General features: G+C 40.3%; 1 protein-coding gene across 1 annotated transcript in view; it reads left to right on the top strand.

Moving 5' to 3' along the window:
• Positions 1-4,455: 4,455 nt before the first annotated feature.
• The window catches only part of xkr4 (XK related 4), a 314,028-nt gene continuing 292,542 nt past the window's right edge, over positions 4,456-25,941 (top strand). Inside the window, exon 1 of the mRNA XM_073042267.1 lies at positions 4,456-5,117. Within this exon, the coding sequence (XP_072898368.1) occupies positions 4,471-5,117 (647 nt within the window). The 5' untranslated portion in view covers positions 4,456-4,470. The remainder of the gene's footprint in view (positions 5,118-25,941) is intronic.

Raw genomic sequence — 25,941 nt, 5'->3', positions numbered from 1 at the left:
TGTCCAAGGATAAATTAGCTCATTTTTATTCTTATATAAACCCTATTTGTGACAGATGTCAATTAGAAATCGCGTCTTTAACTCATATGTTCTGGTCATGTCCGCTTTTGGAAAAATATTGGAAAGATATTTTTGATATTATCTCAGCGGTACTGAACATCGATTTACAACCCCATCCTATTACCGCAATTTTTGGTTTACCGATGATGGACTCACTCCATTTATCTCCTTCCGCCTGTCGAATGATTGCTTTTCTCACTTTGATGGCTAGAAGATCTATTTTGTTGAATTGGAAGGAAATTAATCCTCCCACGGTATTTCATTGGCTTTCTCAAACTATGTTATGTCTAAATTTAGAAAAAATTAAAAGTGCTGTATTTGATACTTCTATTAAATTTGAAAAGATATGGAGACCATTTATTCAATATTTTCATATGATGTAATGGCCCTGTGCCAAGCTTATTGGTTTTTTCAGCTTTAATCGTATATATGTTGAGAGGATCGGAGTTGACGACATTGATGTTTATGTATGCTTGTGAGATACTATAAACAGCCCTTTTTTTTCTCTTTTTTTCAGTTTTTTTTTCTTTCTTTGCTTCTTTTTTTTCCTTAGATATTAGATTAGTAGGTTAGTTAACTTTTCATATATATTTTTTTTCTTTTTTTTATATTATATATTATGAAATATCTAGATTTACCTTGTTCATATATATACTTTATGGTTTATGTTTCGGGAAAACTTATTTATACTGTATTCATTGCTTATGTATTCCTTCATGTGTAATGGGAATTTGTATGTTTGTAATCCCTTTATTAATATTTTAATTGTATTTTGTTCATAATATTTTTAATACTAATAAAAAGATTGAAAAAGGAAAGAAAAAAAGAAAGAAAAGAACAATTTTAAAAGTAAATTATAATTTCATGACAGAAGATAGCCAACACGACAGTTTCAGAAGAAACAACACCTGATTTATAATAAACCAAAATGGATTTAGGTTTTGCTTTGAAATTTAAAAATTCTGTAACAATTGCCTGTGTTCTATTAACAATTAAAAATTAAGACAAAATAATGGGGCACAAATATGATTTAGTAAATGCATTCTGTAATATTAAAAATCAACAAATAAACAGATAATGTTGAAATAATTGATATGTCAGACACCATCTGTGGAGAACAAAATGGAATTAACATTTCATCTGGGTGGCTTTTAATCAAAACCCTACTAAAATTGTTGTATTATTTATTATTGCTAAAAATCAATATTGTGCATAATATGAAATACATTTGAGTGGTTTTGGAATAATAACAATAGTAGTTCAAAAATATCCTTGTCGACTAAATCTGTTCATAATATTTTAATTAATTCAATAAAATATGTATTAGTTGGATTTACTGTGATTTTAGCTGTGGTTTTTGTTATATTTTCTCCTGAAAACTCCTGCTCAGCTTCCAACTGTACTTCTTTTATTCTATGACACCACACCATGTCAGTACAATTACCATTCCATCAATGAAGTTCAATGACCAGACACAACTCTTATCAATATTTTTACCCAATTATCTCAAAGGTCCCCTGGCTATTCTCCGCCCTCCATAAAATTCAGCTCATCCAGAACTTTGTTGTTAGACTATGAATTATTCATTATTTATCCCTTTCTTTTTTTACACAGGCTCTGGGACTACCAATGCACTGAATATAAGGGGAAAAGTACAAGTGGTCAGTACTGTCGCACCCATTTAGCACAAATCTAAAATATGAAATTTACCACCTTACCTCTAATCTCAATATTTTGTAGCTTTTGGTCTCAATAGACTTTAACATTGGTTTATAAGAAGATAAAAAGTGCTCTACAATGGATAGTTAAAACTGCCCAACACATCACCAATGGCAGTCGCCCTGCCATCATGGAGATATATACAGAAAGGAGTTGGAAAACGGCCAGCAACATCACGAAGAATCCCACCTACCCTGTTTACCTGTCCTGCTGAAGGGTCTCAGACCAAAAAGTTGATTGTATACTTTTCCCTAGATGCTGCCTGCCCTGCTGAGTTAGAACATAGGCCATAGAACAAAGACATCTACAGCACATTACAGGCCCTTCAGCCCACAAAGTTGTGCTGACCATATAACTTACACTAGAAACTGGCTTGAATTTCCCTACCTCATAGCCCTCTATTCTTCTAAGCTCCATGTACCTAAGTCTCTTAAAAGACCCTATTGTATCCGCCTCCACCACCGTCGCTGGCAGTGCATTGCACACAGCCTCTGTGTGAAAAATCATCCAGCATTTTGCGTGTGTGGCTTGGATTTGCAGCATCTGCAGATTTGTTTGTGATTGGTTTCCCGTGTTTACAGACTGCTTGTCCCACTCCCATCTGGGATGACAGAACAGGACCAGTAGACTCAAAAACAGTTACCGCTCCCAAGCTGTCAGGCTGATCAGCACCTCCTCCCACACCACAATCCCCCCACCAGCACTACATGCACATCAACCACTGCTCTCCTTAGCCCCTCAGCACCCTTTATCCCCCCCCCCCACACACACACTGCCACCTTACACTTACATGCCACACCTCATCCCTACACTGATACAGTCACTGTCCTACTGTGTGCTCATGTGCCCGGCTGCCGTCAAGAAAAATTCCTCTTTCACTTTATCATTTCCTGTCAGTCACTTTATGTACAGATACTCCTGTACCTAGTGTCACTTTATGTATCTGCTATCATCCAGGCATCTAAGCCAATCTTCTACATATACATCCACACAGTTACTTGCCAATTTTGTTTTATAGGTTGCTTTTATACTTATAATAATTATTGTGTTCCTTATTTTTACTGTGCTTTTTACTGTGTTTATTTTAATGCTGCAGCCCATTCGAAATAACAATTATTTTGTTCTCCATTACACTGGTATACTGAAGAATGATGATAAACAATCTTGGAGAAATAGTAGCAAGCTAGGCCAGCCAGTCTCACAATTCTGCTTCTCTGAAGTCACCATCCTTTATCCTTGTTTCAGCTCTAAGCAACCCATCCCCTATTTTGACACAGCAACCCTTTAATTATTTTTCCTTCTGATGATAATGTGAAACGTGTGCGCCTAATACTTTTCAGAAGGAAGAAGCAATCCATTTGGGGCAGTAGTAATCTGCCATTGGCACAAGATTCTGGCAGGCTGGTTTGTAGCCCAGGTACCCATCTGCTTTTCCTTTCCTAGTATGTGACCGCAGCTGGCTCTACTTTGTCGTTTATTTCAGGCTTCCCTTTCTACTTGTTCATCTTCCATCTAGCACCTTATGGTACTCACTCAGTTGGTGTCTCATCTCTTGTTTGGCTTCTTACTGCATCAGGAAGATTTCACTTCTGCAGTTATTGTGCTCTTATGTTCACAACTTAAGCTGTTCACGGTTCATTTTATTTCATTTCCTGAATTTGGACCGGGTTTTCCCTTTACCTTTCTTTAACATATTGTTTCTCCGTAATTTCCTCAGTTCTTAGAACAGGTCCACACCCAAGACTTGTTCATTTGCTCTCTCCACAGTTGTTGGGCTATCTGCTTGCTAGCTCCGGCTTTCCCTTTAGGTTTGTGTTCAGATTTTGGCACTTCCACTATTTTTGACTCGTCATAAACTTGCATAAATGCGTGTAATCAAATTTAAAGGGATTGAGTATCAAAGTCTAGAGATCAAAATAGAGATAAACGTATGGCCGTAAGAAATCTCTCTTGAGCATGCTTAAAATCAGGTATTATCTATGCTAGCGACATCTATTGGGAGAATATCAGGGCTTTACAATTTCTTTGCTGGTAACCTTCCTAAATTGCACCAGTCCATATTTATTCCACAATGTTATCTTACCTGTCATGCCAATTATTATTTTATTGTGATACTAATGAACAATTTGCTTCCTCTGTTATATTGACTAACTTTTGGCGATTGTTAAATTAATAAACTAGGCGTGAAAGAACTAATACGCCCTATGGGGAAAGTTACAGCCGGATCGAGAGGGCAGCAGATGTTTTAACCAGCCCCCAGGAAAAGGGAGGCAGTCAGATCAAAAGTGCAGAATGTGCATTTGGAAAATATTGTGGGAGGATGATGATAATTAGAGTTACAATCGTGCTCTGGAGTAACATTTATTCTAAAAGAAAGAAAACGTTGCGATTGATCAGTCAGCTAGCACGTGTGGCGGGAGCTGGGAAGGTGGGAGATGTACCTTCGGAGCCAAAGTTTGAGCGAATGCCCACTGAGCGGGAGTCATTCGCGTCCCTTTATTCTTCCAAATGGGCAGATCTCTCCATCAATAAAGAGATAGCGGAAGTTTAGCGGTGGATAACGAGCCTCACACACCGGAAGTGGAGGTCGCCCTATTCATTGGCAGTAGAGAGGGAGAGAGAGAGAGAGAGAAAGAGGTGAGAGGGAAGGAGAGCGAGAAGGGGGTGTGGAGAGAAGGAAGAGGGAAGCTGATGGCTGCCAAGTCGGACGGGCTGTTAAAGATGATGAAGAAGAGCGACGTGGCTTTTACTCCCCTGCAGAATTCCGAGCATAGCAACTCCGGGCAGCGGCAAGAGCACGGGCAGGAACAGCGGGAGGAGGAGCAGGAGGAGCGGGGCAGCCCCGAGCCCGGCTCGGCAGCGCTGCCCTCCCGGTGCTGCACCAGGCTGTGCCGGGGTCGCTGCCTCCGCTTCGCCCAGCACCAAAGGTACACGCTGTGGGACGGCCTGTGGATCGTGGCCGCTGTCACGGTGTATTTCTCGGACGTTGGCACGGACGTGTGGCTGGCCGTGGACTATTACCTGCATTCCCGTTACTGGTGGTTCGCACTGACTCTCTTCTTCGTGGTGCTGGGCTCGCTGGTCGTCCAGGTCTTCAGTTTCAGGTGGTTCATCCACGATTTCAGCGCCGACAGCGGGGCCGGCGTCCAGACCGGCAGCCCGGTGGACGGCAAGGTGCTGAGCTGCGCCGGTGGGGTAGGCGAGACCGATGCTCGATCTCCACAGCGGCAGTCTCCGAGCACCAGGACTACTAACACGAGCAAAGCATCCTCGTGTTCCTTCTGCATCTGGTTTCTACAGTCAATCATCCACATCCTTCAGCTGGGACAGCTCTGGAGGTAACTTGCATTCAGTACGTTGTAGATGTGGGAAAGGTAAAGCACCTTCAATAAAACAAATGGAAATCTACTTCAGTAACTGCGGTTCAGACTCTTGGACCACACATGTTCCGATACTTGTTCTGTTCGTATTGCCAGAGTCTGGTTAACATATTCCTGCAAATGCAGCTATGTTCGGATGCTAATTGCAAGTGGTAGGCGCGCACCATTTAAGCATAGAGTCGGTGTGTATAAATACATATTTGAAATGATGTGGTTAGCGACAAGTGCAGCTCTTCTGGTTCCTGCAATGGTTTGTATGGTATAATTCTGCAGCATCCTAAGAATGTTGTCATGCCTGCGAACCGATACATTCAGATGTTATGTTCGGTCTGTACTCTGAAATATGCAGATAGTCCATTTTAAAACACGCCTCTTGCCAATGTAGATTTTTGCGACCAATCATCGTTAGGTGATAGTTTTGAGAGGTGGATAAATTTATATAAATTTTGATAAATGTGGATATCGTTGCAGTAATAGTTATTATAAATATTTGTCATAGTAATTGGCAGCTGAATGAAGAGTGCATCAAGAATACACAACCTCTTAAGGAAAGAGCTGTTTTTGTGCAGACAGTAAAACTGACAAGAACTATACTTTAAAATGTTATGCAGTCAACACGTTGAGCTCACGGTTCAAAATGCAGACAACCAACTTTATACAGCCTTTTTAAAAATAAACATGAACTGAAGTTGTTGGGAGATAGCATCGCCGTTCTAAACGGACCAGTACATGGCTTCTACTTTAACTGTGGCGCCTCTTATAATGGAAACAGCTCCCCTATAATTTGTAAAACTGCTTCTTTGTTTATTATTGTTGGATACTTCAATTCGTTTGCAGTCAACCAGTAATTTTGTGATTATACTCTGTTAGATTATGCATTGCATTTCGTGAGTATAGGACTTGAGCGAAAACAAATCAGCACACTGTGCTACTACTTTGAAAACAGCCGGCTTGCTGTTCGACGTTTCTTTGAGAAAAGGAAAGATCAATGTGTTTAGTTATAATTAAATGTTACCGAGATGGCTTTATTTATTAAATTGTCTGTGGAATGGACAAAGATCTTTTTTGAGGCGTTGACAGTCGGCAGATCAGTTAAGGACTGATCGTTCAAACTGTTGAGTAGGACCAGAGTTTGATGGTATTGTGGTTAGAGCTAACGTGCAAGGAGAACATACCTCTTTACATGACTAATGTTGACAGCTGGTTCCGATCTCTGATCAGCATATTCGGTGGACTCTTAAACATTACCGAAAATCATTGAATCAATGTAATTGTTCCAGAAAATAGAGAAAACCGTCTAAAGATTGAACCTTTCTGATTTTCACGAAAGAATTGAATGTGCATTTTGCAGATTTGAGATTAAACAGCAAAAGTAGTCTAAAGGCACCTAACTGTAGAAGAAGAAATCAGACTGTATAAAACTCTAGTTCGGCCATACTTGGAGTACTGTGTCCAGTTCTGGTCGCCTCACTATAGGAAGGATGTGGAAGCATTGGAAAGGGGACAGAGGAGATTTACCAGGATGCTGCCTGGTTTAGAGAGTGTGGATTATGATCAGAGATTAAGGGAGCTAGGGCTTTACTCTTTGGAGAGAAGGAGGATGAAAGGAGACATGTTAGAGGTGTACAAGATATTAAGAGGAATAGACAGAGTGTACAGCCAGCACCTCTTCCCTGAGCACCACTGCTCAGTACAAGAGGACATGGCTTTAAGGTAAGGGGAGGGAAGTTCAAGGGGGATATTAGAGGAAGGTTTTTCACTCAGAGTGGTTGGTGCATGGAATGCACTGCCTGAGTCAGTGGTGGAGGCAGATACACTAGTGAAGTTTAAGAGACTACTAGACAGGTATATGGAGGAATTTAAGGTGGGGGGTTATATGGGAGGCAGGGTTTGAGGGTCGGCACAACATTGTGGGCCAAAGGGCCTGTAATGTGCTGTACTATTCTATGTTCTATAAATTACTGTGATTTGCCATGTGTCCTCTCCCTGGTAAGCTACAACTCTGTATGTCACCTTTATTATTCTTTCTGTAAAATTTTGGACTTGTGGAAACAAAGACTGAATATATGATGTAAGAATCTGTTCTAATTTAGCAGATAAGAAGCTGAAATTTAAAGTGAGAGTAATTTAGCTTTGAATGGTGCTAAATAAAAAAAGACAGATAATGACAATTCTGAAATGCACAGAAGATATAAATGGCAGCTCAATACATCACCTTTACCCTTTCATAAGTTTGAAAGAGCAGGTTCATAACTGATTTGTGGTGTGAGCTAATTTCACAAGTGAAAGAACATTTGCAAGGCACAGCTGCTCGATTTTGTATTCTAGCTGTTCAATAGCCATTACTCAGGTTATGTGTGAAACTGATTTTTCACATCATAGACCATTAGGATATAATTGTACTGTGTGATGTAATTGTTGTCTACCAGTTATGACATGATCCACAGTTCTGTGGCACTGTTGATCAGCTGAGAAGTGGAACATAATTTATCACTTGACTAGTGATACATTACAAAACCTCATGCCATAATCACAAATGCACTTCAGTTTCAAAGCCAATTTTTCCATGCATTAGAAAATGTATGGACATATTTCTAAATGCATAAAAGAGTAACAAATACAATCTGCTAAACTTTGATCAGGAATAATGATATCAGTGCTTTGAATGCTAAGTCAACAAGCAAGGGAAATCTACTGTATGATTTTATAGTACTTGGTTCACTTTTGATAGGCAGACATCCCAAAAAAATCCATAAATGTTTGTATGCATAAAAGTATCTTGCAATTGTACATTTGCAGAGAAACCCTCTGTACAGCTGCGGTATATGATCATAGAATGCAGAGCAAACTAACTCTGCACATTAATCACTTATACATAAAAGCAGTTCCACTGAGTAAAATCCCTCTGCCACACAAAAAAAAATTTCGCTCATCTGGCCTAGTTTTAATACCTGGGGGATTTGGTCAATCTATAGAAAATTATAGATGAAATATTTTTAAGCAGTCTGGGCAGTTTTGTAGATAAATGTTTCAGTGAACTAAAAGTTTAAGTTAAATGATGAACTGAAAGGCTTATGGTTCAGCAAGTTTGAACAGTTTGTGAGCAAATAAATTTCAAACTTCAGAACCTTTTATTGTACTTTAATAAGTTGTTGAACCAGAATATTTTTATATAGTTAACAATTACTCCCATGATTTTGAATCAGTGCTTTAGCAATCAATTAATCATGTAAAATAACTTCTCATTTTACATGTCCATACTGATTTGTTAATTAGAGTAATACAAAACTACAGCAGCAAAAACCTGAAATAGAAACTACTGAAAACATTCAGCAAATTAGGTAGCAAGTGTGGAGTGAAAAATAGACTTTCAGATCATTTGAGTGGCTGAGTATTACTAGCATTTTCTGTTTTGATTTTTAAGAAAGCATTATTTTTGCAGGTATCCTACAGAGATTTTGCCAATGTTAGTGTTACTGTCAGCTTGTTAGTGTTCTGTTTTACCTATACAGTATTTGGGAATATGAATTCCATAAATTTAACCTTTTCTTGGTGCTCAATACTGAAATATGGCTTAATTTATTGGCTGATAATTTGTATTTAAAAGGGACTAAATTGGTAAATTACCGTAATTTATTGTCACATGTACTGAAACGCAGTGGAAAGTCTTGTGTAACATGCTACAGATCGTTGCACTACAATAATGCATTGAGATAGAATGAGGTAGAACATTTACCGAATGCAGAGCAAATCATTACAGTTACAGAGCAAGTGCTATGTAGGTAGACAATAAGGTGCAAGGTCATAACGAGGTGGATTGTGAGGTCAAGAGTCCATTCTTATCACACTAGGATACTGTTTAATTGTCTTATAACAGCAAGTTAGATGCTGTCCTTCAGTCTAATGATACATGCTTTAAGGCTTTTGTCTCTTCTGTCTGATGTCTGATGCGAGGCATGAAAACAGAGAACCTCGTGGGGGGGGGGGGGTAGTCTTTGATTATGTCGGTTGATTTACCTGGGCAGTGCAAAGTTTTGAAAGAGCCCGTGGAGAGGAGGCTGGTTTATGTAACCTGCAACCCCCTAGAGTTGCTTATGGTCATAGGCAGAGCGGTTGCCATACCAGCCTGTAATGCCTATGGATAGGATGCTTTCTGTGGTGAGGGTCAAAGAGGACATGCCAAATTCCTTTAGCCTCCTGAGGAAGTACATGTGCTAATGTGGTTTCTTGGCTGTGGCTACTTTGTGGTTGGACCAGGACAGGTGGCTAGTGTTGTTCATTCCTAGTACTTAAAGCTTTTAATTTTGTCTACCTGAGTATCATTCACGTAAACAGGAATGTGTGTACCACCACCCCTCCTTCCTGAAGTTAATGACCAAAACCTTTATTTTACTGACATTGAGGAAAAGGTTGTCATGACACCATATGATAGGCTCTCTATCTCTTTCCTCCACTCCAATGCATTGTTATTTGAAATATGGCCCACTATGATGATAGATGAAAATGGTGATTAAATTTGTAGATGGAGTTAGAGCAGATGATAGCTACGTGGTTGTGAGTGTACAGGGAATAGAGTAGGGGAAGTGAGGATGCAGCCTTGTGGATCACCCGCGTTGAGAGTAATCGTGACGGAGTTGTTGATGATTGTCCTTATTGATTGTGGTCTGTTGGTCAGGAAGTCAAGGATTCAGATGCAAAGGGAGATGTTGAGTCTCAGGTCAGGGTGTTTAGAGATGAATTTGGTTGGAATTATAGTATTGAAGGCAGAGCTGAGTCTGTGAGTAATGGCCTAACATGGGTGTCTTTATGCTCCAGAGATGGCCAAGGAGATGGTGTATATTTAGGTCTATTTCAGCAGTAGACCAACTCCTAAGATCAGCAATTTTTCACATGAATCATACACTTTAAAATTTTCATGGGATGTGTTAGACAATTTTATTGTCTAACTTTATCTTTGGCATTAGAGATTATAGAATAATAGAGCGAGGAAATAAGCAACTCTGTCTAATTCATCCACACTGACTTGTGAGCACTCACCACACAGAATTTAGTCTTCTCTGCCCAAGTGATTCAAGTGTTCATCTCTAGACACTTCTTAAAAGTGGTAAGTCACCCTACTTCAACCTCTCTCTCGGGCAGTTCTTTTAGGAACTTAAGCTGGGTGAAGTTCCCCTAACATCGCTTCTTAATTTCTTCCCCTATACCCAAAGCCCATGTTCCATCTTCTCCTTGTGTTCTGTTAGTTAAAAGCAGCTGATCACTTTTTTTATTAAAGTGTCACATCTGCCTTTTTTCTGAAAAGCTGGAGAAACATTTTTCAAGGTGGTTATACAATATAAACTGCAAAGTGACTTTTGTGTCCTGTATACAGACAAATAAACAGCATTAAAAATACTTTCTTTTGATTGTAATATTTTCTCATAAACTGGTGAGTGAAGCAATTTATATTATTGCATCTTTTTCTAAGGGTAAAGTTAGTATTTTGGAAAAAGAAGAGAAGTGGATAAATTTGCATGATATGAAATATGTTGTAAAATCAGATTTGTGGCGCACTGTAATTACATTGCATGGAAGGAGCTGAAGGTTGTCACTAGTGAAATGCCACAGAAATTTTAAGTAACTTTCAAGAAAATTAATCTGTTTTTTATTATCTGCAAACAGAATTATTCAGCAGAAGTATATCTGCCAGATCATTGTAAAATGTGCTCTGAATTGTATTAGTTCCAGAAGAGGTAGAAAAATATGCTACATTTAAAAAAGAAATGCTATCCATGAGATGACATGCAAAAGGAAGAAGCACTTCAGAATGGCCATTGTCTAAACAATAGGTGTGACTTTGTACAGCAAGAGAAGTTAATTCTTATGGTGGCAATTTAATAATCAATATGCATGAATATTTGCTGTGTTGACTTTGTATTGTGGAATTTAAGAGTTGCCTGTTTAGTAAGTTTGAATAGTAGTACATCATATAATAAAAAGGTTGAGATTTTATAATATTGCACATAGGATAATAGATATGCAAAGAAATTAGATTTTGTGTTCAAAACTGTAATATGTCAACCTGTTCCAGAAAGCATTTAATTAAATAAGTCTTTACTGATCATCAAAATGAATTCCAAATTTAGAATTAAAACTGAATAAAGTGAACTCTGTGAAAATGTGTAAATGAAATTTGGAAATTACATTTTCACAGCAAGGTGGTGAAGGGGAAGTATGAAATATGCACATTAGTTTGCATATTTTACGAGTTCTCAGTTAGTTGGAGAGATAGTTCATTTGCAATAACAAAGAGGGATCTAAAAGCACAGGGGAGCTGGTTCAATAATTCAACCCCTCATCATCAATTTGTTGCAAGTTATTTGAGAAACTGAGCCTAAATAACAAAATCAATTTTGTTAACATTGGGTGAATTGCATAATATGTTTAAACAATTAAGCAACAGAGAGGAACGTTTTGCTAGATAAATGTCAGAGCTAATAAATTGATAACATAAAATCTAGTGTTTCATCTGTTGAAAAAGATTGATTTAAGTTCCAGCCCCAGCTAACCTTTGCATTCTGAACAGAGGACCAGTTCCTGGCCAAATGTCATGAAGTTTTCAACATGAATTAGATCACTTTTTGTGGTTAATTTGGGCAACTAGTCAAGGTGCTTAGTATTGAATCACCTATAGATTTAAGTAATCACTCTTCTGTTTTAATTATTCATTTACAGCATTGCATATGGCAGCCAACTCCTGCCATTATTTTAATTTTGGACTTTAGAGAAGAGCAACATCAGAGAGCAATCATTAAAAAAAAGCCTGTAATAAAGGTTGTTCTGCATCACCCAGTGAACACCTCAAAATGTTACAACCTGTGCACTGTTCAGCACCTTAACTGTGGATTGACTTAGTTGGAGGAAGTAAGGAATGGGAATAGAACAGATCTTTTTATTTACAAGGTCTTTTAAATTATGGTAGCAGAGGTAAAAATAGAAATGACCTAAGCACATCAAGAATGATTACTAAACATGTCCAGGCATAGGAAATATTCACACAAAAAGTTAACATGCTTTGTACAAATTGCAACAGCCGTGCTGCAAGATGATGTCCAAGTTGAAGAGATATCTGAGGGAAGGTTGTGTTTGCTAAAGTCAATTCATTGAACCTGGGCCTGACTGAAATTTAGTTCACATTTTTATTTACAGCAGGGTGCAAATTATGGTACATCGGTAGTGTCATAGAGCTCACGCATGGAAATAGGTCATTTGGCTCAACTCATTCATGCCAGCTGTGCAGCCTAATGGGCTAGTCCCATTTGCCCCCGTTTGTCTGATATTTCCCCTAAACCCCTAACTATGTATGTAGTTATCTAGATGGCACTTAAGCATTGCTACTGTGCCTGTCTCAAACATTTTTTTGTTAATTCATTCCAAATGCACATAATCTTTTGCATGAAGAAGCTGCAACTGATGAGCCTTTTAAAACCCTTTTGTATGATCTTAAATATATGCCTTGTTTTTAGTAGTTCCTCCCTGGGGAAGAAGACTTGGCTTTCACCCTGTCTGTGTTCCTCATGATTTTATATACCTCTATCTGGTCACCCCTCAATCTCCTATATTCCACAGAATAAAGTCCTACTCTGTATAGCCTCCAAGTCAACAACATCCTAGTAAATCTTTTCTGCACTCTTTCTAATGTAATAATGTTTCCTATAAGAGGGTGACCAAAACTGTATACACTCCAAGTGAAGCCTCACCAACATCATATATACTCAGTGCTCTAATTGAAGGCCAGCATGCCTAATGCCTTCTTCACACCCAGCTGAGATGCTGCTTTCAGCGGACTATGCCCTTGTGTTCATACTTCTTTCTATTCCGTAACACTTCCCAGGGTCCTACCATTCGATGTATAAGTCTCACCCTGGTTTGAACTTCCAAACTGTAATATCTCACACTTATGTGGATTGATAATTTGCCATTCTGAAGGTCTGCAGATACCAGTTATGATGCCCAAATCAGTTTGTGTGCTTCTTAACAGCTGGAAATTGTTCGCCAACTATCAAAATAACAAGAGATGCCGACAGGGTTGATAGAGAGAAATTGTTCCCATTGGTGGAATGGTCAAGAAACCTGGAAGGAAGATTCATGGTGATTTGCAAAAGAATCTAAGTGGCATGAGAAAATACTTTTTTTTATATACTGCAGGTAGTTAGCCTCTAGAATGTATTGCCTGTCACTGTGGTAGAGGATTATTCAATTGTGACTTTTAAATTGCATCAGTACTTCACAGAATAAAATATTGCAGAACTACAGAGAAAAGATGGGAGGATGAAGCCAGCTATAATGCTATTGTCATGACACCCTTCTTTTCTCTCTATCATTTCTGAAGTATTTCATGTTTCACTTTATCAAATCTGGTAATGTATAGACTGTTATGAATTTTTGCTTCTCTTGGCAATATTGCATCTCTTGCAATACATATTATTATTTTCTCTGTGGCAGAACCTTCTAATGTACCAGGATTGGAACCGTCTGCAACAGATGGAAAGCCTTTCTTTTTACAAGATATCATAGGTTGGAAAATTGTACAGAGCCTAGGGGTGGCAAAATGGTGTTGGGTTTTCAGTGTCTCAAAGTTATGTTTTTACAATGATATCCCCTTTTGATAACAGGTAGGGCCTGTTACCTTGCTATACCTCTAAATTACTATTCCAATTTGAAGCAAAGTAGATGTCACTCAAACAATGTAAGGCTCTTCAGAGCTGCTACATATGCTTTCTGTTCACATCTGGTAATTTTTTTCTTTTCTATAAGCCAGGAGGGATAAGGGACATGGAGTGGCTATCAGCTCTAATCTTCATCATATCATTTGTATCCCTTGAAACAAGTACCATCCCAAACGCAGAAAATTCAGTATGTATCAGTGACTTTGAAACGGGAAAATTAGTAATCTTTATGTAACCCCTGGGTTGCCTCAGGCATCGCTCAAACTCGTTCTAGTCTAGGGGGAGCAGCCTTCGGCCCCGCCAAACTGGGTAATCAGCCGGTGTGGATGCTGTGTGATGTCCCCGCCTCGCCCAAAAAACAGACAGTACACCTTATGTGATTAAATGAGTACAATTTATAAAGATTACTATAACTAAGCGATTACTAACGATACAGTATATATGAATAAGAGAAAAAAAGAAAAGGCGCCAAACTTATCAAAGTCCAAACCACTTCGTGCACAACCGTTGGAGCTCAATTACTGAAGTCTTCTGGCCACCATTCGATCCCCTCCGACTTCCTCGACCCGCCTCCTGGGACCCCCACGGTGGTCGACCAGACGCTCCACACTCCTCTGTCTCCGTCTCCTCTCATCACCGAAAACCTTGGGCCGGGGACCGTCGCCCAGCTTCCAGCATCCCGTCCTCTCTCTCTCACTCCATCGCGCCGACTCCCCAAAATCCCCGCCAACAATCAGTTTACAGTCCCAAACAAACTTCCAGCACTTATCATAACAAAGACGCTAGCATTCCTACTATTAACACAGGCGCCAGCATTCCTACTTTTAACAAAACAAAGACGCCATTTTGATTACATACACAGTAACAAAGAAAAAGAAACCCCCCCGTTACATTTACAAATAATAATTAGGAACACACGAGACAGAAGCAAGCAAACACCTGCCATTTAAACACATTTTGGCAAATCTTTCATCACAGCCCAACCTTCCTGCCCTGTCTGCATAGCATTCATTTCCCTGAAGGACAGGTGGAGAGAGCTGAAAGTTGGAGTACTGACTTATTAAGATGCAATATAGCAAGACAGCAAAATCTTCTAGATCACATCTTGATTACTGAAGGAATGGGGGATCCCTAATTCGCAATAGTATGGTTAGCATTCTGAGGTAACAACAAGATGGCTTGAAGTGTGCCTTGTATCATTCCAATATTTTTCAGCTGAGTTAAGTTATGCAATTATGTAAAGTTCTCCATAGGGAAGACCTCAGAAAATTGGAGGATCATCTCTTCAAAGTGTTCTGGTGTCAAAGTGACATTTTGTGCTACAGGCCAGAGGAGACACTGGATTACTTAGGGGGAGGAGTGTTATTTTTTTTAAAAAAGCAAGCAAGGCATTTTGCGTGCCACAGAGGAGATGTTGGATGTGCACAATTAGGCACTTGGCGAGGTCCAATAAAGATAAGTTTGTTTTGAGGAGAGCGGCCATTGTGTGAGTGGGTCAGTGTTGGAGTGGGGAGTTGAGGCTTTGGCTCATCAAAGCTTTAGCAAAGGGATGCTAGGCTGGTGGTAGATGTTTATTTTTTCACTGCTTATTCCTTTTTTATTTCTTATTGCACATTTAGAGCAGTGGGGATGCCAGGCAGGATAGGTGAATGTTCCTCTTGCGGGATGTGGGAAGACAAGCAGACCTCCAGGGCCCCTGATGACTACTGGTGCAATAAGTGCATCCAGCTGCAGTTTTGAACAGACTGTGTTCGAATGAACACCGATCATTCGGGAGTCTGAGGGGGTGATAGATGGAACGTATAGAGAGTTAGTTACACCCAAGGTTCAGGACACAGGTAACTGGCTGACAGGAGAGGGAGATGGGGGATAGGCAGCCAGTGCAAAGTGTCTCATGGCGGTTCCCTTTAACAGCAGGTGGGGATACTGCTGCGGTGGGGTGGGGGGTGGAATTGACCTAGCAGAGGAAAGCCACAGGGGTCAGGTCTCTGGCACTGAGTCTGACATGTGGCTCAGAAGGGAAGGGGGTAGAAGAGCTGAGCTATAGTGATAGGGGTTAGGAGAACAGAAAAGATTGTTTGCATCTGAACTGGAGGGGGACTAATATCCTAGTGATGGTGCTAGTGCTGCATAGTGGGGTGTGGGGGGGGGGGGTTAAACTAGATTTGCAGGGGGGTGGGAATCAGTGCCAGAACAGATGGTGGAGTGGTCGTGGAGAAAGATCTATGTACTGTACAAAGTCAGGAACTCAAATGTCGAGCATGGTGGGATTAATGATCTTGGGACATAGATCAGCATTTGCAATTATAACTTTGTGGCCATCAGTGAGATTTGGTTCCACAAGAGGTAGGACTAGCAGCTTCGTGTTCTGGTGTTCTGTTGTTTTAGATGTGATAGAGGGGGAGGGGTGGCATTACTAGTCATGGAAAATTGAGTACCGCTGTGACAATCAGAACAGACTACAGAGCTCATCTAGTGAGGCTTTATGAGTAGAAATGGTGAATAAGAAAAGTTTAACCACATTAATGGGAATATATTATAGACCACCCAACATTTCTTGGGATTTGGAGGAGCAAATTCATAGTCAGATCACAGACTGTTGCAAGATATATAAGGCTGTGATAGGTGATTTTAACTTTCCACATATTGATGGGGACTCCCAAACTGTAAAAGGGCTGGATGGGAAAGAGTTTGCCAAATGTGTTCAAGAAAGTATCCTTAATCAGTAGATGAAAGTCCCAACCAGAGAGAGTCTGATACTAGATCTCCTATTAGGGAATGAGACAGGGCAGGTGTCAGAAGTTTATGTAGGGGAATGCCTTGCATCTGGTGATCATGATGCCATTTATTTCAAGGTATTTATGGAAAAGGATTGATCTGGTCCTCAGGTTGAGATTCTAATTGGAGAAAGACCAATTTTGATGATATTCAGACAGGATCTGGTAAGTGTGGATTGGGGCAAGCTGTTTTCTGGCAAAGTGGGAGGCCTTAAAGTGAAATTTTGAGAGTGCAGAGTTTGTATGTTCCTGTCAGAAGAAAAGGCAAGGATAACAGGTTTAGGGAGCCTTGATTTTATAGAGATATTGAAGCCCTGGTTAAGAAGAAGGAGGTGCATAGCAGGTATAGACAGGCAGGAACAAATGAGGTACTTCAAGATGATATGAAATGCAAGAGCACTTAAGGAAATCAGGAGGGCGAGAAAAAAAAAGACATGAGGTTGTCCTAGCAGACAAGGTGAAGGAGAATCTTAAGGAGTTCTACAGATATGCTAAGAGCAAAAGGGTAGCAAAGAATGAAATTGGTCCTCTGGAAAATCGGTATGGAAAGCTATGCATGGAGCCAAAAGCAAAGGGGGAAATCTTAAATGGATTTCTTTCATCTCTGTTTACTCAGGACAGTGACTCAGTCCATAGAAGTGAGGCAAAGCAGCAGTGAGATCCTGGACCCAATACAGAGGAGGAGGTGGTTTGCTGACTCGAGGCAAATTAAGGTGAATAAATCCCCAGGGCCAGACCATGTGTTCCCTTGGACCTTGTGAGAGGATAGTGCAGAAATTGAGGGGCATATTTAAAACATACATAGCTATGGGCAAGGTGCTGGAGGATTGGAGGATAGCTGATGTTGCTTCGTTGTTTAAGAAAGGCTCTAAAGATAACCAGGAAACTAAAGGCCAGTAATCCTGACATCAGTAGTGGGAAAGTTATATGTGGTCCCTTAGAATACCTTCCAATAAAAGTCCAAAGTAAAATTTATTTTCAGAATACATTCATGTCACTACATACAACCTTGAGATTCTTTTTCTGCAGGCATGTCTATAGAACAGTAACTATGAACATCAGGAATTAACTGTAAACAAATGCTACAAATGCAGATATAAATAAATAGCAATAAATAACAAGCACAAAATAACAATCTTTAAATGAGTGTAGGTATCCCCCTTTGTTCAAGAGCCTGTTGGTTGAGGGGTAGTAACTGTTCTTGAACCTGGTGGTGTGAGTCCTGAGGCACCTGTACCCTCCACCCGATGGCAGCAGCCTGGGTGCTGAGGGTCGCTTGATGATGGATGCTGCTTTTCTGCGGCAGCATTTCGTGTAGATGTGCTCAGTGGTTGCGAGGGTTTTACCCATGATGTACTGGGCCAAATCCATTACCTTTTGTAGGATTTTTCCACTCAAAGGCATTGACGTTCCCATATCAGGCTGTAAGCAGCCAGTCGACACACTTTTCATCGCACATCTATAGAAATTTGCCAAGGTTTTCAAAAACATGCTGAACCTCCGCAGACTCCTGAGAAAGTAGAGGTGCTGTTGTGCTTTCTTTGCAATTATATTTATATGATGGATCCAGGATAGATCCTCTGAGATGGTGACTCCCAGGAATTTAAAATTACTGACCCTCTCCATCCCTGATCCTGCAATGATTACTGGCTGATGGACCTCTGGTTTCCCTCTTCTGTGAAGTCTACAATTATTTCCTTGACTTATTGACATTGAGTGAGATGTTGTTGCTTTTACACCACTCAGCCAAGTTTTCAATCTCCTGTATGCTGATTCATCACCACCTTCGATACAGCCCACAACAGTGGTGTCACCAGCAAACTTGATTATGGTGTTGGAGCAGTACTTAGCCACACAGTCATAGGTGTAAAGCAAGTAGAGCAGGGGGCTAAGTACAAATTCCTGTGGTGCTCCTGGGCTGATGGAGATTGTGGAAGAGATGTTTTTGGCAAACCATGTTGACTGGGATCCATAAGTGGGATCCGATTGCACAAGGGTGTATTGAGGCCCAGGTCTCAGAGTTTACTGGTTAGTTTTGAGGTGATGGTGGTGTTAAATGCTGCATAGTAATCAAAAAAGAGCATCCTGATGTTTGCACCTTTGCTGTCCAGATGTTCCAGGATTGTGTGAAGAGCCAACGAGATAGCATCTGCTATAAACCTGTTGCTTCGGTAGCCGAATTGGAGCAGATCCAAGTCACCATTCAGACAGGAGATGATGTGCTTCAACACTAGCCTGTCAAAACACTTCATCACTGTGGATGTAAGTGCCACTGGTCAATAGTCATTTACACAAGTTACCACGCTCTTCTTGGGCACCTGTACGATCGAAGCCTGCTTGAAGTAGGTGGGTACCACACACTCCCAGAACAAGAAGTTGAAGATGTCCATCAAAGCACTTGCCAGTTGGTCAGCATGGGTATTCAAGTACTCGGCCAGCTACTCCATCCAGACCGGTTGCTTGCCTTGAATTAATTCCCTTGCAGGCAGCCCTCATCTCATCTTCAGATACTGAGATCAAAGGATCATAAAACATGGGGTGTGCAATTGTTCCTTCTTGTTCTGGTGGTCAAATTGTGCATGAAGGCAATGAGCTCATCTGGAAGCAAAGCTCCGCTGTCCTCTATGTTGCAAGATTTAGCTGTGTAGGAGGTTATGACATTCAAACCCTGCCATAGCTGTTGAGCATCCCTCGTTGATTACAGTCTGGTCCGGAATCTCCACTTCACCAGAGAGATGACTTCCCAGAGTTCATACCTGCACCTCTTGTGGCATTCTCAATCTCCAGGCTTGAATGCCTCTGATCTGGCTCTCAGCAGGTTCTGGATTTCACTGTTCTGGAACTTCTGATTGGGGAAAAACCTGAACAATTTTGTGGGGACACACTCATCCACAGTTGTTTTAATAAACTTTGTAGCTACTCTGGTGTAGTCATTCAAGACGTCAGATGTACAAGTAGTTCGATAGATAGGGACTGATTAGGGATAGTCAACATGGCTTTGTTCGTGATAAGTTGTGTTCAACCAATCTTAGTTTTTCAAGGAAGTTGTCAGGAACATTGATGAAGGCAAGGCATCATGGACTTCAGCAAGCTCCTGCATGGGATGTTGGTCAAAAAGGTTCAATGGCTTGGCATTCAAGATGAGATAGTAACTTGGATTAGACATTTGCTTCGCGGGAGATGTCAGAGTGTGGGGATGGTTGCCTTTCTGATGGTAGGCCTGAGACTAGTGGTCTGCCACAGGGATCAGTGCTGGGTTTGTTGTTTGTCATCTATATCAACAACCTTGATGATAATGTGTGGTAAACTGGATTTGCTATTTTGTGGATGTGACCAAGATTGGGGGGTATAGTGGACAAAGCTTGCTGTAGGGTCTGGAGTAGTCAAGGAAGTGAACTGAAAAATGGCAGATGGAATTTAATGTTAAAAAGTGAGGTGCTGCATTTTTGGAGAACCAACCAGGGTTTTTCTAACACGATCAGTGATAGGCACTGAGGAATGCAATAGGCAGACTGATCTGGGAGTGCAGATACATAATTCCTTATAAGTGGTGTTGCAGGTAGGTAGTGTCATAAAGAAAGCTTTTGGCACATTGGCATTTGTAAATCAATGTATTGAGTACAGGAATTTGAATGTTATGTTGAAATTGTATAAGATGTTGGTGAGGTCCAATTTGAAGTATTATACCCACTTTTGGTCACCTGCCTACAGGATAGATGTAAGCAAGATTGGAAGAGTGCGGAGAAAGTTTACAAGGATGTTGCTGGGAGCTGGGTCCTGAGTTATAGGGAAAGTTTAAATAGATTAGGACATTACTCCCTAGAACGGAGAAGATTGAGTGTAGATTTGATGGTTGTATGCAAAATTATGAGGTGTATAGATAGGGTAAATGCAAGGAGGCTTTTTCCACTCTGTTTAGGTGAGACCAGAACTAGAGGTTAATGGTTCAGAGTGGAAGGTGAATTGTTTAAGGAGAACGTGAGAGGGAATTTCTTCACTTGGAGGGTTGTGAATGTGGAATAGGCTGTGGCAGAAGTGGTGCATGTTGGTAAGAGCAATTTGGATAGGTACGTTACATGGATGGGAGGGGTCTGGAGGCCTATGTTCCAGGTGCAGGTCAATTGGACTAGGGTCATTAATGGTTCAGCAGGGACTTGATGGGCCAAAGGGCCTATTTCTATGCTGTAGAGTTCTATGACTCTATCACTCTATGTTGAGGAGTGCGGATTTAGTATAATTCTGGTGTAATATTGGCACACAGCTTAATGACCGTCTGGATTTGGTGCTGGAAGATTTTCCCTGGCAAACTACACCCTTGGCAACATTTTGTCTGATCCTCTCACTAGTGTTTGTGATGAAGATGAATCCCTTACCCCTACCCTCACCCATTCTACCAACCAATTTGTGAACAGGCAAGAACATTAAACTCTAATGCACTGTTAAACTCTAGTGCCTGAGCTGCTGAGTTCCTCCAGCATTTTGTGCGTGGTGCTTTAATACATACAGCTGGAGCTCAGTCAAGAGTTGTCCTTGTCTACTCGATCATTTGGAAGGAGGACATGAAAAAGAACACAATTCAGCCTTTTACTAAATAACAATAGAATTATATTTTATCACTTGATTAATACATTTTCAAAATATTGTAAAAGCAAATGTTCAAAATTGTAAACCTTACTTTTAGTACCTTTTTAATATTAAAGCTGGTGAGTCTGCTGAAAAAAATGGAACTTCAAGTCAGCACCAGCAACATAAAGACTCATGTAAGTATTGTGATTTCCAAGCAATTGGACACCAAATTATAGGAGTCTGTCCGTAGTTTAACTATTCTACCTAGCTAATAAACCAATCCCATAAGATACAAATACAATATACCTTAATAGCTTTCTGAATACAGGTTGGCACTAAAAATGATAATTACCATGAAGTATAGGAGCAGAATTAGGCCATGTGTCCCACCAAGTCTGCTCCACCATTTCATCATGGCTAATCCATTTTTCCTCTGAGCCCCAATCTCCTGCCTTCTCCCATATCCCTTCATGCCCTGACCAATCAAGAATCTATCAACCTCTGCTTTAAATATATACAAAGACTTGGCCTAAATCAGCATTGCCCTCAAGATTTTTGAGGGACATTTCTTCTCAACATTGAAGAGTTGAGAAGAAAAAGTAGCTTTGATCCAATGTTTTTCTGCAGCTGAAATCTTGCTTGCCAAAGGCCTGCGCGGGTGCCATTAAGCATGCAGAGAGTAGCAAGCTTCCACGGCTTTGATTTATTGGAAATTGCATGCGCCAAGTTTAACCACATTGCTGTAGAAAAGGATCAGCACAACATGACTGGTTGATGTGGTTCTGACTGAACTTGGAAACTGTGCAGCTTGTGTATCAAAGGAATGAGCTTGCTACTTGAAGAACCTTCAGAGAAAAGTTAAAGCGTGCTGCCTAGCAGTAAATAATTTGCTCATTTGAATATTGCAATTAAAGAGGAAGCACAGACAAAAACAATAGTGCATGATTTTGATTAAAGGAAAATCCAAGATACAGAATTGTTTTTAGAGCAGACAATGAAGGTCTCAGCTTCAAGAAAAATATAATCAGTACCTGTCATATTTTTCTTCTTAACATTGATTAGTTTAGCACATGCAGATTAACTTCTTCCCATCCGACTGGCTCATGCTTTCATGGGTCCTCTGTTTGTTCAGTCTATTGTACAAGTATTTATATGGCTCTTTGACAGTATTGTTCAGTATTTAGCAATCCATAATTATATAGTGAATTCCAGTTGATTGGAACACACAGGGATAGGTACATGTTGGCCAAATTAAGTGGCTGCCAAATTGGCCAAAGTTGCATGGAAATAGTTAAAACGGTATAAAAAAGACAAACTACCATTTACACAAGAAGATGTGCAGACGCTGGAAATCCAAAGCAACACACACAAAATGCGGGAGGAGCTCAGCAGGTCAGGCAGCATCTATGGAAAAGAGTAAACCGTCGTCTCTTCGGGCTGAGACCTGTCATCGGGACTGGAAAGAAAGATGAGAAGTCAGGGTAAGAAGGTGGGAGGAGGGGAGGAAGGTGTACAGGGTGGTGGGTGAAAACGGGAGAGGGGAGGGGTCAAAATAAAGAGCTGGGAAGTTGATCAGTGAAAGTCTTTCCTTGCCACCCCCCCCCCCCCCCACCACCTTCTTAGTCTAACTTCTCATCTTTCTTTCTAGTTCTGATGAAAGGTCTCGGCCCGAAACATCAGCTGTTTACTCTTTCCCGTAGATGCTGCCCAAACTGCCAGTTAATTGGGTAGCAAATCACGTTCTGTATTTCAATAAAATACAGAACAAATTAGAACACTCCCAATGCTACTACAGTACTATTAAACTGTCTATTGGTTCCTTATAGTTTTTGGTGGAGGAATTAATCCAGTGAATGGTCAAAATCAGTGTAGAAAATGGATTGGCTCATGCGGTGCTTTTGATGATTGCATCTTTCAAACCTTTGCTTTCATTTCAATTTTCAAGATGATTGTTGATACCTTTAAATTCTTTGTTGTTAACATAGTGAAATAGTTTCATTTTCACTCCTGGCCATTTCTGCACACTTATACTTGCAGGTCCCTCTGCTCACAGCACTCCTCAGTGCCTGGCCATTCATTGTACAAGCCCTACCCTGGTTTGACTGTCCAAAATGTATCTCCACTTAATTCATTTGAAATACATTTGTCATTCCTCAGCACATTTGTCTAAATCGTCAAGGTCACCTTTCAATTCATCGTAACCCCTCTAGTCTAGAATCTTCAGCAAACTTACTAATTATGTCATGCCCATTGATATCCAAAACATTTACATAAATGATGAATAACAGAGGTGCCAATACTGACCCACGGTGCACCCCACTAGTCACAGGCCTCCAGTCAGAGAATCAACCTTCAACCATCAACTTCTGCTTCCTAATAAATGACCCAATTCTGAATCCACCTTGCTAGCTCACCCTGAATCCCATGTATCCTAATTTTCCAGATCAGACAGTCATGCAGAAACCTTGTCAAGGGCCTTACTAAAGTCCGTGTTGACAGCATGCACTGCATTACCTTCGTTTGTGCCCTTAGTTATCTCTGGAAAAACTCCATAAAATTTGTCAGACATAAAAGCATACTGACTATTCCTGATCAGGTCTTGACTATCCAAATGATAGTAGATCTTGTCCCTTAGAATTCCCTCCAGTAATTTCTCACGACTGTGGTTAGGCTGGCCAACCTGCAGAACTCTAGTCTTCTGGAGCTTTGCCAGTGGTTAACAACAAAGCAAAAAAAAACTAACAGAACGCAACATAACATCAAACCCACCACCCATCACCCTCCCCTCGCACAACAAAATGGAAATGGAATGGGTGATTTAAAAAAAACATACAAAAATCATAAATCTGAGTAAGTCCACAGTCCATGAACATAATTATCCAATCTATAAATGCAGAACCACGACACCATCCTCCGATATCACTGACGTTCATCGAAAGAGAAGGACACCATATGAGGCAGCGAGGCCTACACAGTGAGCCGCACAGCGATAAGCTGCTCACAGATTCCTCCTCCGGCAGCGATCAAAAGGAAGGCGGTCTGTACTGAACTCTCCCTCGCCTTCTGCATTCGTTTCAATTCTCAACCTTCCTTGTTGCTTTAATTGGTGATTAATAGACATTTTAATCAGTGAAATGGAGTCAAATATCAGCTTGCGTCCCGGTCTGAGTACCCGCTTGCTTCCCAGAATCTTCTTGGAGACAGCAAAGCATTGGATCACTCAAACAAACTCCAAACTGTAAATTGCAGGCTCTAACACTCCCAGAAACACATTTAAGGTGAAAAATAGACGTAAAAGAAGTAAAAACAAAAGACATTTTCATGAGCTATCTGAGGGAGCAAGGGAGTGTTGTAAACTGGCGCCATCTTGCAAGTAATTAGCAATTTAAAGGATGAAAGAACAATTAAATCACTTTCATGTTCACTGAGACTCCTTAGAAGTTGGATCTAGAAGCTGAGACAGTTTGAAAATGTATCCTTATTAAACCTTATTATTTTACTCCGTTCAAGTGTTTATTTTCTCAGGACTACTCACAATGCCTTAGAACGGAGTATGGCCAATCTTTTGCTGTAGTCTGTTTCTTCTGCGTTTTTGTCCTGGGGCTTGATGCTTTGTGCAATTTAAAGTTTGTTGTAATTAGTTTAAATAAATTTACTTTGAAGTTCATCAAAGATTCCCTCTTATTGAAGCAATATTCAGTCTCAGTGCTTTCAGTAATGGCAATTACCAGCATATTGAAATGCAGAAAATCCTCAGTAAATTTATCAACTCCAGTTAGTTGTTGCTTAACACACAGTTAGTGAAAAATGATTCTAATACAGAATCTGGGTATTAATATATGCTGGGAATATTTACTCTGCAGTGTAGGTGTGAAGGAAAAAGCATCTGATGAAAGTAATGCCAAGTCATGGATTTACACAATTATATGTTTGATAACTGAGGTAAAGAGAAATTAACAAGAGAAAATCTGTAGATTCTGGAAATCCAAGCAATGCACATGAAATGCTGGAGGAACTCGGCAGGCCGGGCAGCATCTGTGGAAAAGAATAAACATTTGACGTTTTGGGCTGAGACCCTTCGTGAAACGTCGACTGTTTTCTCTTTTCCATAGGTGTTGCCTGTCCTGCTGATTTCCTTCAGCATTCTGTGTGTGTTGTAAAGAGAAATTAAACACTCTCCATAAATCAAAGGAAGTTAAGGCAGAGTTTCCACTGGGAGGAGGTAAGGTAATCTTAAATACAGATTTTTTAAAAATGCGCATTCCCTGTAGAGGTGAAAGCAAACTAGTTCCCTCCTGTGGTACTTAACTGTTCCTTATCCAGTCAATGATCCTGGGCATCAAATCTTGGCTTCAGTCTGCTCAGTGCATTGCTTATTTTTTTTTTTGCAGTTCTTGATTAACTTATGTACATTATAACAGCTTCATCTCATGGAGGTTATGGGTTGGAACCTCACCACCCTCTTGGACTGATTGAACCACATTCCCTATTATTTGTCTCATGGTCAGCACCTGTCTTTTGCTGCAAAGTTTTAAAAATCCTTAAACCACAATTGCATTGCTCTTGTTCCTTTGAAGGGGGTGGATGGTGTTGCATGCACTATTCCTGTTTGCTTTTAAAGATTTACTTATTTTTATTGCTTTAGTCTGGTTTATTATGTATGTTCTTCCTGACTGGCTTTCAGATCGGTAATAATCTTCTCTTTATCTTCTACCCTGATTCTCTGCTGAG

This window comes from Hemitrygon akajei, chromosome 1 (genome assembly GCF_048418815.1).
Source record: "Hemitrygon akajei chromosome 1, sHemAka1.3, whole genome shotgun sequence".
Taxonomy (NCBI): domain Eukaryota; kingdom Metazoa; phylum Chordata; class Chondrichthyes; order Myliobatiformes; family Dasyatidae; genus Hemitrygon; species Hemitrygon akajei.
This window is presented reverse-complemented; position numbering and strand designations above follow the sequence as displayed.